The sequence below is a fragment of the Hippocampus zosterae genome, chromosome 5 (genome assembly GCF_025434085.1).
Source record: "Hippocampus zosterae strain Florida chromosome 5, ASM2543408v3, whole genome shotgun sequence".
NCBI classification, from domain to species: domain Eukaryota; kingdom Metazoa; phylum Chordata; class Actinopteri; order Syngnathiformes; family Syngnathidae; genus Hippocampus; species Hippocampus zosterae.
The window spans coordinates 4,178,801-4,195,946 of record NC_067455.1 but is presented as its reverse complement, the minus strand read 5'-3'; the positions used below and the strand labels follow the sequence as shown (position 1 = coordinate 4,195,946).

At 47.0% G+C, this 17,146-nt stretch overlaps 1 protein-coding gene across 1 annotated transcript; it reads right to left on the bottom strand.

The window, feature by feature from the left end:
- Nucleotides 1–1,815: 1,815 nt before the first annotated feature.
- Nucleotides 1,816–14,879, bottom strand: LOC127601206 (thrombospondin type-1 domain-containing protein 4-like). The gene is made up of 13 exons (XM_052066270.1): nt 14,841–14,879; nt 14,580–14,747; nt 13,241–13,445; nt 11,905–12,089; nt 10,474–10,588; nt 10,012–10,284; nt 7,417–7,546; nt 6,968–7,172; nt 5,798–5,971; nt 5,526–5,705; nt 5,248–5,427; nt 5,012–5,159; nt 1,816–3,794 (listed from the first exon to the last, which is right to left on the bottom strand). The coding sequence occupies exons 1-13, from the start codon at nt 14,877–14,879 to the stop codon at nt 3,661–3,663; spliced, it is 2,136 nt and encodes a 711-aa protein (XP_051922230.1). The 3' UTR covers nt 1,816–3,660.
- Nucleotides 14,880–17,146: the final 2,267 nt, after the last annotated feature.

Genomic DNA, 17,146 nt, shown 5'->3' with positions numbered 1-17,146 from the left:
CCACGCGCGGGCCTGGCCATGAACCACAATTCTTCTTTTCAAGGATCAAAAGGTGCCAGAGACAGAATAGGAGGTGCTCCAAAAACGTGAAAGTAGGTCATCCCCACATTTTGTTCACCTCAAGATCCAGCTTAGGTTCCGAGCCTGACATGAAATAATAAATGAAACGCCGTAACGTAAAATAACTTAAGTGTCGCGGCAGACGTGAATTTACTGGTATAAAAAAGCCCTTTGATGTGAAATGGCGTCGTTTGCTCGTTGATCGATAAAGTAGCTCGCATCATTTTACCGTGACGATCGGCGACCCAATAAAAATTGACCCGTAACCCATTTTCGTCCCCGAGTTTATATTTGGGAAAGCGGGCCTGCGATAAAAGTGAGACAGGAAGTCCATTGTTATTAAATGAACGAGCAAAGATGCTCGGCACCCAAAAGTGAACATTTGTCAAGTTGCCCCTGGTGAGTGGAATTTTCCCCACTAACGCCCGCAATTGTGCAGAACCCGACTTAAAAGCTCCAAATAGATTCCGCGACGAGAACCAGAAGTTGTTTTGTTTTTGTTGAAGCGGTTGAAGTTGAATTTAGATGACAAAAAAAAAAAAACATGGATGTCATTACACATGCAGTCATACAAAAAAATGTAACAGATGTCGCTTTCGTCATCGCTTTTAACCACTCATTTAAAAAAAAGTTTGGTTATCAATCAAGCGAGTCGTATTTTTAAATGGAGAGGCTTTCTTAGTATTTTAGCCATTAACTTCACCCTTGTATTTAATAAATACGAAATGTTTAAATTTTCTAGTACACATGTAATCTGGAAACGAAATGCATTCGAGCCATCACATTTGACTTTCGCAGTCGAGAATGAAGAAGTGGAAGACATTTCACGTGAAACAGATGAGCTCGCCTTGGTGTACAGTGATCTCTCGCTACTTTGCGGTTCACTTATCGCGGTTTCAGGGCATCGGTGTTGTTCAAAAGTATTCACCCCCCCCAAAAAAGCGAAAATGCCGCAAAAGGTTCACGAGAGGCAACAAAAGTCAGCAAAACAACAGCGAGTCACATAAAGCAACATATACAGTACTACATGTATATATTTACTGCATTTAGTTATTTATACACTAACCTAAATAAATATATATATACACACACACATATATAGAGCTAGATATACAATATATGTTAGCATATAGCATTAAGTAATGTTAATTACTACAAACATTTACTTCGACATGCATTTATACCATTCAATTTGGCCTTATAAATATTATATATATACCCATTCACATGTACATATACCTGTACAGGGGGGGACCTATTTCGCGGATTTTCCTCTTTCGTGGGGGGTCATAGTCCCCCATTAATCGCGATAAGTGAGGGATCACTCTACTTTGTCCCGTGTCTCCCTTCGTCATGAATGTTTTCAACTGGGCAAATTCACCAGGTGCTCTGATTGAAAAAAAAAAACAAAAGTCAAGCATGCATGAGGACATCAGGCGGATTGACAAAACAATCGATCAGTGCTCCCCTAGGTTAGGGAACAATTTAGCGATTACCTTTAAATAGAACAAGACACGTTTTGGGCGGCACGGTGACCACGTGATTCTGCGAGGTTGTCATCCACGTTCCAAAAACACGCACGTGAGCTTCAGGGAGGAGTCAAAGAGGGTTTTGTATGGATTTGGATATCCGATAGTTGTAACTTTCGACTGTAAACTTGAGAAACACCGATGAATCGGAACATGACTCAATGGCGCCACCCATTGACAGTAGCGGCAACACACTTTTGTTTTTCTTTGTCAATGATCACAAGTCTTTCTTCATCCGTTGTTTCAGTTTTATTGAGTTCACTTCGCATTGGGATAGTAAATTTGTCGCACTGTTTTTGTGTACTATGAGGTGTGTGTACAGGAATAAAAGGTGCGTTTGTAATAAAATCTGGTGGTTGATAGAGAGAGAAACAACAAAACAAAACAAAATAAATTACCGGTACATGTTCTTTGATATAGATAAATTACTATCCTTTCCTTTTTCACATATATCTAAAGTCACTACGGGAGAGACAAAATTTGGAAGACTGAAGCACGCGAATGAATAGAAAAACAGACACGGAGATTCTCTTTCTTGAGGTTAGCTACGTGCCAGGTAGATGTGAATCAATTCCGTGGACAACAACTACACTCAGTTAAAAATATAAGCGCCGACTATGTTCAACACATCTTATGCACATGAAAAACATACATAATATACAGATGCCTCACCTTACAAGTGGGAGCGTGTGTGCTGATTTTGTGCCGTGTGAGAGGTAAAAAAAAAAAAAAAAAAGGGGGAAGGGGGCTTAAAACAATGAGGGTACTCGCACACATACAGTATATACAGTTGATCATCACAATGTGCTCAATATCTACCGTCAAGACAAGGCGGGACGAGGATGTTTTATCACTTGCGACATGAAACTTCTGTTGAGTGTGAACTGTTGAAACTGGACAAAATGACTTCTTGGCCTGTTTGTGCGATTTTAATGACAACCACAATTGGCTTGATTTTAACTGAGCCGAGTGACATCACCTTTGCTCGGGGACCACGTGGACTTTTTGCATATTTGGTGTTTCAATGGCACCTTTGGTTGATCTTTTTTTTTTTTTAGCAATTAATGCTGAAAGAGCACTTAAAGGGAAAATTTTTGGCAAACGAATACGGCAGAAAACGTTAGAGAGTTGACCGTTGATAGGCTGCAGGATACACAAATATAAAAAAGGAGAAGCGGTCCACAATGTCTTGCGTAATGCACATTTTCTAGTTTTCCTTCTGGGACTCTATGTTCATGATCGGCGTAAATCTGGCAGGGCGTGCGGCATATTTATGCACATAAGGCGGATTTGACCCAACGCTGGAAATTTTGCAGACCAGCGCGGGAAGGCGGCTCTCTGGGAGAGGGTGGCTTGCGCCGCGGTGGGAGTGCAAACAGTGGATTTCAATCAAAGTGGGCTTTGATTGAAATTTCAGTGGGCACTTGCAGCCCAGCCGCTGAGTCAATCGAATGTGTGCCCCCCCCCCGTAACTGTGCCACCCAGTGGGATGATTTCAAAAGATAAAACAGTGATTCAGAGCGTTTGAGCAAGCGTAAATTTAGACCGCGTTTAGACACCACAGGGCGCAACCCCAAGGAATGCACAGTTTGGCGGAGATCAGGCAGCACTCGATGAATTCGGAGGTGCACTATCTACAAAAGTTAAACCCTTAGACTTGGATGTCCGACTTTATGTCTGGTGAAGATAAGGAGACTTTTTTTTTTTGGTAGCTGTTTGAAAACAACTTCATAGCATCGTCCCTTCAACGAGTTGAAATCAAGACTCCCTACCTGGCCTGTCCTCTTGGGCTAACACGGTGAGTGAAGAAAGGCAACATGTGGCCATTTAACGGGGGCGTGTGCCGAGAGAAGCGGCCGCTTTCACCGGATTTTTTTTTTTTTGCCGCAACTGAGAGCCAAAGCACTAAAGGTTTTCGACAACATGCCTCCAACAAAGTGAATGATCCAGTTTTGGACTGTCCATGGTGGGGGTGGAGGGTGGGGGTTGTGATCGGGCAACTGGGGCCCAGTCTTGAACTTCTTGCACACCGGGGGGGGGGGGGCTTGCCTGCCTGCCTGCAAGTGGCCTGTCAGTGTCTCTTGGCACGTAGCGCCGCGCTGTGCGTGCACGAAGCGCAGCACGCCGTCTTGTAGTAGGAGTAGACGCAGAGCCTGGCCTGCACCACCATCACGCAGTTGTGCCGTCTGTCCCTGCAATTCTCGTCTGTGGTTCCAAAACAAAGCAAAAGAGAGAGAGGGTGGGGGGAAAGACAGGTTGGTGCACACATATTCTCCAGACGGCGTGTCCCCAAAACTAATTAAACGGTAACCCCGCCCCCCTACATTGTAGGGGTGACGTTATAGTCCAACCTTGCAATAATTGAAATCCCAAATATAGAACAAAAATCGATTTCAATGGTCCCAAATATTGTACCGATCCCTCGTGATTGTTGTTCAACAAACCCCCCCCCCCCCCCCCCCCCCACAAACAAAAACTTACTCAACACCTCACAATACAAATCAATAATCATGTCTAAAAATTGGGCGGCCCGGTAGTCCAGTGGTTAGCACGTCGGCTTCACAGTGCAGAGGTACCGGGTTCGATTCCAGCTCCGGCCTCCCTGTGTGGAGTTTACATGTTCTCCCCGGGCCTGCGTGGGTTTTCTCCGGGTGCTCCGGTTTCCTCCCACATTCCAAAAACATGCATGGTAGGCTGATTGGACGCTCTAAATTGTCCCTAGGTGTGAGTGTGAGTGCGAATGGTTGTTCGTTTCTGTGTGCCCTGCGATTGGCTGGCAACCGATTCAGGGTGTCCCCTGCCTACTGCCCGGAGACAGCTGGGATAGGCTCCAGCACCCCCCGCGACCCTAGTGAGGATCAAGCGGTTAGGAAGATGAATGAATGAATGAATGAATGAATGTCTAAAAATTTGTTCATTATAAAATCAGACGGACCTTGCTATCGGCATTAAAAACAATTACGAAATACTAATTACTTAATTAAAAAAAAAAAAAATAATAATTTTGGGGGAAAACCATTTTTAAAACCCTTCAAAATTTCCAGAAGTGCTGACAAACATTGAATGCACCGTTTCCATGAAAAACTGGTCCTGCTCTATACTAGGAGGTGAGTCATTTTTTTTAGAAAGATATGAAGGACAATAGCAGCTCAATAATATTTCAATTTTGACACGGTTGACTTTTTTGAGGGGGGCATGGGGGCAAAAAATGAGTTCTTGCCCCTTCAGTTTTCTTGTTAAGCAGTTTTGTGGCATCCTTGAATTATAATAACATTGTAATAAATATGTTATGCGAGAGAGCCTTAATGAAAAATTGTGAGCCCCTCGGGCATTCAAATTTTTCCAATCCTTGTTTCAAAAATGGCGATCGCCGAATGCGATTTGAGTGACGTGAGCGCTGTGCAGAGCGAGCGGCATTCAACCTGGGACTTGCGGGCTGCATGGTATGGTGTTGCAGATTTGTTCCTGTGCGGGCTTGACGTCGACATCACAGTTCTGGCTGTGCCTTTTGTCCGCCGTCAGACAGCGTACCTCCCTCATCTGGAGGCCTTTTCCGCACGAGCGAGAGCACTGACACCGACGACACACACACAAAAGCACATTGTAGACCGCGCCATGGGCATCAGTTCCATATCTTACGGGCGGGTTCGCGTCTCACCGCGCTCCACTCGGTGGTGAACCACCGCGGCCGGCAATCGCCCATCTCGCACTCCCGCACGGCCGCCGGTTTGTCGGCGTGAGCGCATTCCGCCGAGGGCGCGACGGTGAAATCGTTGCCCGTCTTCTGGACGCAAACGACGTCCCGGCGCTGGGTTCCGTTGCCGCACGGAACGTTGCACTGGGAGAAGTGCAACATAAATGCAGAAAGTCGAAACGAAGGCCGGAAAAAGATTTCAAAGCGGACGTTTGGCTGATTTTGAAATCAAGCATTCTTACCTGCGTCCACGGGCTGCTGTACCAACTGGCGACGGTCACGCAGGGACCCCCGTTGCAAGCTTTCAGCTCGGCCGGCTTCTCCCCGACGCAGCCGCCGGCTCCCTCGCCCTCTCGAACCCCTCCGCGAGTCAGGCACACCACCTCCCTCTTCTGCACGCCGGGCCCGCACCGCGCCGAGCACTTGGAACAAGCGGGGGCGGACGGCGGGTTACCGAGGAGAGCATCCCGTGCATTTGTAGGTGTGGGCGGGAGAGGTGGGGGGGGACACTCACGGTGGAGGTCCAAGCGGACGAGTACCAGTTGGTGACGCACGGGCCCATGTTGCACTCCTCGCTGCCCAGCGGCCGAGCCCGGGAACTGCACTCCACGTCGTTCACCACGCTGCCTTCGTCGCTCACGCAACGCACGCTCCTCGTCCTCTTGCCTACGCCGCAGTCCACCGAGCACTGTACACACACACACACACACACACACACACACACACACACACACACAGACCGGTTTATGTGATTTGTGGGGACCACCCTTTCCAAATGACATACAGCTCTGCAAAATATCAGGGATAGACAAGGTGGTGGTGTTAGCCTATAAACACCTTTAAATATCAGAATAGTGCGCACACACACACACACACGCGCGCACATGACATGAATAAACCCTATGACCTCATGATTCATTTGGCCAAGTTAGTGTACTGCACTTGAGCAAATAGTGAACGATTAATCGCAAACGAGGCTTCATGTTGTTTCATGCCTCGGTCATAAATTCTTTATCCTCCTAATATGACTGCCGTATGGATGAGCTGAGACGCCTCAAAGAGGCTTTACGAATCCCACTAAAGTTCTAGGCAATTTCCCCCCCACCCAATGCGATATGATTGGCTGCCTTAATAATGGCGCCGCAAGAGTGGCTGCCTTTCCAGCAGCTCCTATTTTTTGTTGTTCTACTTCTTCCTTTCATAACTTTGCTGCTGTGAATCTGGAATTTCTCCATTGCGAGACTAATAAAGGTTTTCTTCTTCTTCTTCTTATCCAGTGGGATTTCTTACAATGGCTCAATGAATGAATGAATGTCTTCTGCTGCCTCCTGGTGGCCAGGCAAGGAAAGCACACCAGGGGGCGCAAGCATTCAATTGCAATGCAATGAGAAATTTCAACCCAAGATGATTATTGTAACCATTTTAAAATAGTGTAGTCACATTTTTTGGTCATATATTTTACATTCTATAAAAGTTTTTAGGAGAGGGTTATATTTTTAAATTTCAATAAAAAAAAATTCATTTTTTACATTTGCATTATGTGTTTATATTATTATATCCCCATCACCCGCCTCTCCCGCGCCGGTTCCCAATCACGGTTGTCTGATGAAGTTCTGCAGTAATTGAAATCAAGGTAAAAACACCGCCAAAGCGCAGGCGGTGGATTTGTATTTTTATACGTTACCGTGCTCCAGTCGGAGCCAACCTCCCAGTGTGAGCAGAGCTGCAACTGGCAGGCCTGGGTGGACTCGGGCGGGACGAGTCCGGCGCAGCGCTGGGGGTGGACCATGGTGGAGCGGTTGCCGAAACTTTGCCTGCACTGCAGCTGGCGTTGCTGCGCGCCGGGCCCGCACGACACGCTGCACTCCGACCAGGCGCTCGCCTCCCAGCTGCTCGGACCGCACGGAGAGAGAAAACAACACCGTCACCAATATGCAACTTTACACAACACGCAAAAGTAAACTCGGGCGATTAATACATTGTATCCTATAAGGATCACAGAATGCCATTTATTAAACTCCCTCAACCATGATACAATCTTTTTTTTTTTTTTGAAAATAAAAGCAGCTCTGCTTCGAAAACTAGCAATAGTCTTTCTTCCGAGATGGAGGTCGTGCGTGCGTCTTTGCTCACAATGGCGGACAGGCGTGCATATTGCAAGGCTCCTCATCTGGTGTGGGCTTAGCGGCAGAGTCGCATTTCCTCTCGGGCGCTTCCTCATCCGTGTGGCGATCAATGCAGATGATCTCTCGATATTGATGGCCTGTGAGGAGAACGCCGGGGTGAGACGTGTACTTGCGCTTGCACACGGCAGCCACACGAGGGAGACACGGGACATCAAGTCAAGTCAAGTCAAGTCAACAGTATTTATAGAGCACTTTCAAACAGCCATCGCTGCATACAAAGTGCTGTACATGGAGCGATTTAACATATACAATAAACAGTAAGACGAATCAGTAATAAGTAATAAGTAATAAGGCGGTAGAAAGCACCAAGCAGTAAAAACAATAGCAAATCTAAGTCATGCTGAGTCAAACGCCAAAGAATACAAGTGAGTTTTGAGGAGGGATTTAAAGATGGGCAGCGAGGAGGCTTGCCGAATGTTCAGTGGGAGGTCATTCCAGAGAGATGGACCAGCAACAGAAAAGGCTCGATCCCCTCTGAGCCTCAGTTTAGTTCTTGGTACGTCTAGCAAAGACTGGTCCACAGACCTGAGGCGCCGGGCAGGGGTGTAGGGGCGTATGAGCTCAGAGAGGTAAGGTGGCGCGAGATTATTCAGAGATTTGAAAACAAAGAGGAGGATCTTAAAAATAATTCTAAAATGAATGGGGAGCCAGTGAAGGGATGCCAAAGTAGGAGTTATATGCTCCCTCTTACGAGTACCAGTCAAGAGGCGAGCAGCGGCATTCTGTACCAGCTGAAGGCGCTTGATGGAGGACTGGCTGACTCCAAAGTACAGGGCGTTGCAGTAATCGAGCCGGGATGTGACAAAGGCATGAATTACTGTCTCAAAGTGTTCATGTGAGAGGAAAGGTTTTATTTTGGCCAGCTGTCTAAGGTGAAAGAAGCTGGATTTAACAACGGCACCAATTTGCCGATCGAGTTTGAAATCACTGTCCAGTTTAAGTCCCAAGTTTGAGACCGTTGATTTCAGATAAGGAGATAGGGGGCCCAAGTCTACAGGATGGAATGTACAAGGTCCACTGGGGCCAAACAATATCACCTCTGTCTTCTTTTCGTTGAACTTCAAGAAATTTTGTGCCATCCAGGTTTTGATTTCTTCCAGACAGGATAGGAGTGGCCTTAATGAGAAGGTGTCTTTCTTGCTCAGTGGGACATAGATCTGGCAGTCATCTGCATAGCAGTGGAAAGGAATACCATGTTTCCTTAAGATGGAACCCAATGGGAGCAGATACAGCGAGAACAGCAGAGGCCCCAGAATTGAGCCCTGTGGAACACCACATGACAGGGGAGCAGTGCGTGATTCAGAGCAGCCAAGGCTGACACAAAAGGTCCTGTCAGCTAGATAGGACCTAAACCAATCAAGAACACTCCCGCCAATGCCCACCAAGTGCTGCAAACGAGTCAGCAGAATACTGTGATCCACTGTATCAAATGCTGCAGTTAAGTCCAATAAAACCAGACACATCATTTCAAACTGGTCAGGGGGGAGGCTCCCATCCAGGCTCGGGCTGTTTTCAATCCAGTGGTGCCTTGAGATAGGAGATGAACTCGTAATTCGAAGCAGTCTTATCTCAAATCAGATCCGACTGAAATGAATGGAAATGCAACTCACCCATCACAGCCTTCACCCCCACCCAAAAAAAGATTGTTGTAATGGGCATTTTAATGAGCAAAATTAGCGCTCCATAATGTTGCATTTCTTAAAAAAATAGGCAGTTATGACAGAAATGGAACTCAAATTAATTCAACAGTGTTTGTCATACAGTATTTTCTCTGCCTTGCCCACCTGGGGCCTGTAAAAGACACATAGATGGATACACTGTACTTGGATGTCTGTACTGAAAACATATGTCAGCTCCTGGCAGAGGATAAATAATATGTGACAGTGAGTACCGTTATATTGAATGTCCCAGCTCCTATATTTTGTTGTTCTACTTCTTCCTTTCATAACTTTGCTGCTGTCAATCTGGAATTTCTCCATTGCGAGACTAATAAAGGTTTTCTCAATATTTTGTTGTACCGTTTGCGTTCAACTGTCAGTCACTCAAAGGGTTACATATTCGTTTCTTATTACGTGTTAGCATTAGCGTGCGTGCGAGTGTTTGTTTTCGATATAGTCCAACGCGGTGCTGTGTCCTTAGCTCATTCATTGCTCTCTTTGATGTTGTGTGTGTTTGCGCACTTGTGGTTGGTGGGGGGGAGGGGGGGGAATATAATTCACGTGAAGGACTTTGAGTTGCATTCTTCTGTAAGAAAAGCCTGATTGATTGACACTGTAAATACACAATGTGTAATCTTCTTGCGTAGTTTTTGAGTACGCTTCGGCTGGGAGTGGCATTAAACATCTTCAAGACTATTTCACAATTTGAAGTGAGTTGAATCGAGTTCATTGCCACTAATAATCGCACTCGCATCTCAAGTTAAAAACCTCACGGTCCAGTTGAGTCATATTTCAAGGCACCATTGCACTAGCGTCTATCCTTCTACGATATTTGCTTTGAGGCGTCGGCATCAGGTGCGGACGGAAGGGGTGGGGGGTCTGACCTTTGCCGCAGGAAGCGGAACACGGCGTCAAAGAGCCCCTCCTCCACACGAACGGCGGCTGCGTATCCAGTGGCAGGTCAGTGCGAGGCGGGATGCGAGCGTACCGGTTGGGCGCGGAGACCCGGTGCGGGGATCTATCGCCGGCCCAGCGCTCCGACGACAAGGGTGCGAAGAGGGAGGAAGAGGAAGAGGAAGAGGGGAAAGAAGGGTTGGAATGAGGAGGAGGAGGAGCGGCGGCAGGCACAGGTTCTTGGATGGACACGCTGTGGGCACCTGCGCACAAGGACGACGCCGACAGTCCATATGGGTCAAGCATGCACACGCACCAGAACCAGAACAACATACGCCCCCCCCCCCCCCCGTCCCATTCAACGCATCATTCATTATTCCAATTTAATTGATGTAACATTTCAAAGAGATCTGAGATGAATGTTGCATTTTAAACCGTGCGAATGTACTGACCGCGAAGGGACGCCCGTCCCTGCGTCTGCCTCTCACTGGGCGTCTCTCCTTCTGTCTTTTCCACGGGGATGTAAAACTCGTAGTCGATGCCCGGGTTCTGCTGGTGGAAAATGATCTGCACAAACACCAGGCACATATAGACAGATAATAGAACAACAATCGCAGGCATATATTCTTTATCCTCTGTGGGAAAAAAACAGCAACTCTTATTACGGCACCTTCCCGAGTCACTACAGTGCTATTAAAAAAAGTGCTATTCTTTATCCTCAATTGTGTCTGCATGAGTGTATTACACAGGACTGCCTCCTAGTGGCCAAGTGAAACATGCCACAAGGAACAGCACGATGAACTGGGTTGCAGCATTCGATTCTAGTTTCCTAAAATAAATAAATAAATCGGAAATCCCATAAAATGGAAAAAAAACATGCTTGCGTTAACACGCCAAGAAGTTGTTGCTCGTAAATGCAACGGTACATCTTGACTCGACAAAAGTATTCCGCTGATCTGCTGCAGATTGTTTGTGCATGCATGCTGCACGTGCACCTCACGTGAAGCATACTCGGGCGGTCGAACAACGCTTACAATGTCCAAGGTCATCCAAACATAACTCAGCCGGGTTCCCGTTTTAATGTGCTATTTTTTTTTTGCTACCTAAAAAAAAAAAGATGTGTGTATACGTGTGTGTGTGTGTGTGTGTGTGCGCGTGTTGACTTGAAGAGACGGGACATGTTAATAAGAAGGTTCTGATTTCCATTAGGATCGTGGAGAGTTTTGTGTGTTTTCCAAGCGGCACCGCCCACACGGAGATGTTGAATTTTCATCCATCTGGAAATGTTTTCACTGCATCCATTCACTCGCAGCGCAACCTGAAGTTTGTTTGATATGCCTGAAGGCTTTTCGCACGCAGCCTCCGGTACACATTTTGGCAAAGATATGACTATACATTGCATCAGGACAAGTTGGATTCGTAACGTTAGGACTCGATTTGTCGATATGAGCAAGATCAAATTGAGAAAAAAAAAAAACATTGGCGGCTGGATCTCGAAATTGGAGTTTAGCAATGAAGTAAAACAAGCCAAAAAAATCCGGTCATTGAAGCGGATGTTATGTGAGCGTTTGTTGACTTTTTTCGACCCCCTGCCCCGAAGTGACTGCAGACAAATCTGCTGATGACTCCCTTTTTCTTTAATAAAATCTTAGCCTGAGGTTAATGTTGTTATTAGCCGGCCCCGCTTTCGCCGGTTTCAAGATATCTCCTCTAATCCCGCTCTCATGCTGACACAATGTTGTCTCGCACCGAGATCTTGACACACACGAGGGGAAGCTCAGCCTGTGGCCACGCATGCTTTTACAATTTTGTTTGTTCTCCGATGTCAAATAGTTTGTGCAGTTTGTGCGGATGCCACTTGAATGCGGATGGTGCGTACTCACATAGAGCTGCAACTGTGTGCTGGTGGGTCCGGGCGCCCTGAGGGACTCCCCTGGCTCATCTTCCCCCTCCGCCTGCGCTCGAGGTCGGGCGTAAGTGAAGGTGGTCCCACCCGCCTGGTATTCCCCCGGGGGGTCCACGGCCCAGCGGCCGTTCACCACCGAAGCCCCCGTTCCGCTTCTCATGGCTGCGGGGTGAACAAGGTGTGTCAGAGGCACTAAAGTCGGTTAGTCAAAACACACCGGGGCACTCTCATTAGCAAGCGCAAGCTGTCAAGACAAATAGACACGCTCACTTGGCTTGGCCCTCAAACAATGTGAGCCTTATCTTCTCCGACTCTGCCCAGCCACAACATTTACGATCTCCCGCTAAAGCCAGCAAACACCCCCTCGAGGGCCAAACTCGCACTTTAAACAGACACAGTCGTGCCTTCCAGACACAAGTTCATTGCATTCCATGACCACACCCGGATGTACCCGGAGAAAACCCACGCAGGCCCCGGGGAGAACATGCAAAGTCTACACAGGAAGGCCGGAGCTGGAATTGAACCCGGTACCTCTGTAACTGTGAGGTCGATGAGCTAACCACTGAACCACCGGGCTACCCACTCAATAATATTGTGTTTTATAAAAACAGAGTCATCAAAATATAAAGCATTCAACAGTTTGGATGTTATCATTTAATACTGCATCCAATTCTGTGTGCTGCTCCTTCCGGTGTGCCAAAATTGGCCACCGGGGGGCAGTATAAAATGACAGTCACAACAAAAGTGGCACCCCGACCACGACTACCGCTCCTTCTACTGTACTACTTCTACTGATTCATTACGATACTGTTTTGGATTCACAGTCCTGCAATGTCACACACACAATTTTGTTCTTTGTTTTCGGACTGTTGTTCTGCTTTCGCCACCAGATGGCAGTACAATGTTCTATTTAACCGTATCAATTGAAGCGAAGAAGAGAAAACGAAGCATTCCAAGATCAGACGCTTTTTTGGGCTGAGGACATTCCAAAAAGATGACGAAATGCCTCAATCCTCGGCCATCCTGCATTTTGCGCCTACCGAAAGCAAAGACCGAAAGTCTTTTCTATAAAATAGATCATAGATCTACGTAACATATCGACAAAGTAGGTCAGGAATAAAGCAATTGAATCAGGTGACCGATTGATATTTGCTTTTAGCAATTCTCCGCGATGGGCTTTGGCCATTTTTCCTTTGGTATAAATTATACGGACAGGACATCCAGGACAGATATTAATCAGTCATAATTCAGTTATAAACGGGGTTCGGCTGTCAAGTTTAGTTTTTTATTTTTGATTTTTGTCAGCCGCTCACCCAGGTAGTTGGGACTGGCCCGCCTCTCCGTGATGTTAATAAAGGTGGCCCCCGCCGGGATGTCCAAGATCTTGTGGTAGCCGAGGGGAACGCTGACATTTTGGAAGCTGCCCGTCACCTTCTGACAAGCCGTGTCCCGCCCACCGCAGACGCCGCACTTGTCCGGCACCGAGCCGGAGCCCAGGACGCCGTCGCAGCCCTCCGTCTGGTGGCCGCCGGAGGAGGGTCGACACCAAAAAAAAAAAAAAACAAGGGGGGGGATGAAGACAAATGGACATTCCGATCTTGTAAACATTTCACATGCGTTGTCGGTGTTTATGTCGCTGATGCTGTGCAATTCGGACATTTACGAGCGTGACCGTACTGACGGGGTGAACGGGTATCCCACGGAGCCTTGTGTTCCGATTGGAATGAAACCGAAGAACCAAACGGCATGAAAATGCTCCTTTGAAACACCTCCATCACAATCAAAAGGCCAAATTCAAATGGAATTTCATGGGAATTCGCACGGGTGGCGTATTCCGGAATAGCCAAGCTGCTTCCCGTCGGCACATTCTCCGTCTTGATGGAAATGCGTAGTGACGTCGTCCGATACGCAATTGCAAATGACAGCGTCGTGTGCGACTGGAGAACTTGTTTTGAACTACGGTTTTCACCGATTTATTGGTTGCGGTTAAAAAAAAAAAAGCACCCGAACCAGGTGCCAACCTTTGGACTCCAGCTGCCGTGGCTGCTTTCCAGGCGCTTTATTGTCAGCTGCGAGTGTGCGCATGCCACGCCGAGAATACATAATGCATAGCGAGGAGAGGGTAAAAAAAAAAAAAAAAACAGAACAACCCGACAACATAAATAAAACTCGACAGCTAGCATGCAAACGAGGCTTCGGACCCGCGTCATTGCTATAGAGTGCCTTGTTGTCAGCAGTGAGTGCATGCGCATCGCAGCAAGAAAGGGTAAGACGGACAATCGTGTTTCCAAGTCGGGGAAGAAACATTTGATTGACAGTCCAGGGTTGTCAATCGCACATTCAGCTTTCGTAAGATTTGATCACTTTATATGCTCTGCGATTTTTTTTTGGGGTGAATCTTTTCAATTTGGCAGGCTCGTGAACGACGATTTACAAGACATTCATCAATTGGCATTATCGTCAATTTTTGTGCAATCAGGTCAATGTCGGTCATTAGAGCGGGACCGGTAAATCTTTCCGACTGCCATTAGGTGGCGGTTCGGACAAATTATTGGACAAAATTCTCTCTAAAATAACGTTAATTCTTAAAAATGTCATTTATGTCGCTGAAAAGAACCTCTGGACGTTACATGTGAAGTTGGCCGCACTCACCAGACATTGTCCTTGGACGCACACATCGTTGGAGGTGGCATTGAAGCAAGGCGTCCCGTCTCGCACCTGCTCGGCCTGCCGAACGTAGAAGCGATAGCCCGCCGGACGGCACGTCAGCTCGCATTGCTTCTCCGGGCCGACTGAAACACACGTCAAGAACGTCAACGGCTAACCTTGCATTCAGAAGTCAAAGCGATTATTCGGGAATGCCACTTGAGTTCTACGCAGTGGTGTCAAAGTGCGTCAGCCTAGTCATATTACAGTGGGGGAATTGTCCCGGGATTCGTACTCACGCTTCATTGAGACGTCTCAGCTCATCTGAGCTCATCAGCAGAGCACTGATATTAGTCCTTCGACACGAGGCATAAAGTGTTGTTGTAAAGTGTGTTGACTTTCTCGCAATATCTCAAGTCTTTCTGGTGTGGAGCCAAACATCCGCCTTCAGGAACTAAGACTCCAAACCAAACTGATCAGTCAATTCCCCAACCCCGCTCGCAAGTGAGCACATGCCCACGAGAGAGCGAGACCTTTAATCACGAGCAAGGGCTGAGATTTACGAGGAGCCCGGGAGGCCCACGCTTCACCGTGAAATATATGGAACTGTTCATGGAGAGGGGGGGGGAGCGACCCGATGTGAGTTGGAGGGCCGCTTTAAAAGAAAACACCAAAAAAGTTTTAGCACTCACATAGACTAGAGAACTCCGATGCGTCACAGGGGAGTTTTTGAAAATGGGCTAATGTATTACGTGTTACTCTAGACCAGCGGTTCTTAACCTTGTTAGGGGGTACTGAACCCAGCCAATTCATATGCACATTCATCCAACCCTTCAAGAGTGAAAAATAAAAACATGATTTTTTTTTTTTTTATAAATTCAGCACATTAAAAAAACATTCATTCATTCATCTTCCGAACCGCTTGATCCTCACTAGGGTTGCGGGGGGTGCTGGAGCCTATCCCAGCTGTCTCCGGGCAGTAGGCGGGGGACACCCTGAATCGGTTGCCAGCCAATCGCAGGGCACACAGAGACGAACAATCATTCGCACTCACACTCACACCTAGGGACAATTTAGAGTGTTCAATCAGCCTGCCATGCATATTTTTGGAATGTGGGAGGAAACCGGAGCACCCGGAGAAAACCCACACAGGCCCGGGGAGAACATGCAAACACATTTATTAAAAACAGAAAAAAAAAGGAAATACAATTTCAAGACAAAATGAACCGTGCATGACGTACTATCACACCTTGACTACTGAGCAAACTAAATTTCCCGCAGCAGTGATTGGACAAGCAATGTCATGTGATCATCTGCAGCCAATGATGGCCAGGCGGGCGTGTCATAACTAATTGACACGTTGAGTCAGGTGTGTCTTAACCTCCACAGAAGAGGCTCCGTCGAACCCCTGAGACCGATTCACCGAACTCCTGTGGGTTGATCGAGCCCAGGTTAACTCACTCACTCCCAAAGACGTTTTTAAACGTCTTTTCAGACTTGGTCCAGAATTGGCTGGTACTGAATTCAGAACCACTGCTCTATCCTCTTGATACGAAGCATTAACAACTGTCGCGATTCACTTTGTGATTTTTCGTTGCACTACGTCTTTATCACAGATTGCCTACCGCTGCTAATTCGAATGAACTGCGGCAACGCAATACAGTACAGGAATGACGAGCACATTGTTCGCCGGCCACGTTGATGGCCTCAACCGACGCCGCCACTCAACATGCGGGCTAGCATACGCTTTAGCCAGTTGACAGCTAGCCAAGTGCATTATACATCCTCACTGGCTAACTTTCACATCATTCACAAGCCAGGCGTGACTTTTAAATGGCATCCAACGAGTGCTAACTATTAGCATCGATCGTTTCACAGCACTTGAACCTAAACGGTTCACATGCGCACAGGTAATATATAAAGAAGGAGATTGAATTTTCTACTCCTCTGGGAAGAATCTGGACCCGATGTCGAAACGGGTCGCCGGAGATGTCTTTAACTTTCAATTGAAGAGAACCTGCCTTTGTCCATAACAGCGTCAAACGTTCCATTCCCTCCCGAGCGCTAAAAGAATGAGATGATCTTACTCTCGGAAAGAATGCGTTTCCAAATAAAGACGATTCCTTTTAAAAGTGACAAAGCATTTGCGAAATGACTAACGCAGGCAGCTGGTGGCTCCAGGGATCGACATTCTCTCGGAGGTAAGAGACTGCCGGTGTTACGGGGTTAAAGTCCTCCAGCAACGGACGGGTCTGTGCTTATATGAGAGATGGAGCGCGATAGACATGAGCTCATAGTGGCAGAAAAGGGTCACAGATTGAGTTGCATATAGGAGGGGGGGGGGGGGGGGGGGGGTTAGAAAAGGACATTTTTAACGCTGTATCACTGGTCTCCGCTAAATTACTCGAAATCCACCTACAGTTCCACGCATATACAAAGTATATTTATACTCGATATAACAAGGCACTAAAAAAAAAAAAAAGTGGTTTCTTCTCCAAATATTTTGACTACAAAGCTGGTGTTGCAAAAAAAAAAAAAAAAAAAGGTATGCGTGTCAATTTATCTCGCTGTGG

Coding starts and splice junctions, on each gene's coding strand:
- LOC127601206 (XM_052066270.1), bottom strand. CDS start 14,879: ATGAAGCGTGAGTACGAATCCCGGGACAATTCCCCCACT. Junction 12,090..13,240: donor GGCCAGTCCCAACTACCTGG/GTGAGCGGCTGA, acceptor TTCACCCCGCAG/CCATGAGAAGCGGAACGGGG. Junction 5,428..5,525: donor ACAGCAGCCCGTGGACGCAG/GTAAGAATGCTT, acceptor CACTTCTCCCAG/TGCAACGTTCCGTGCGGCAA.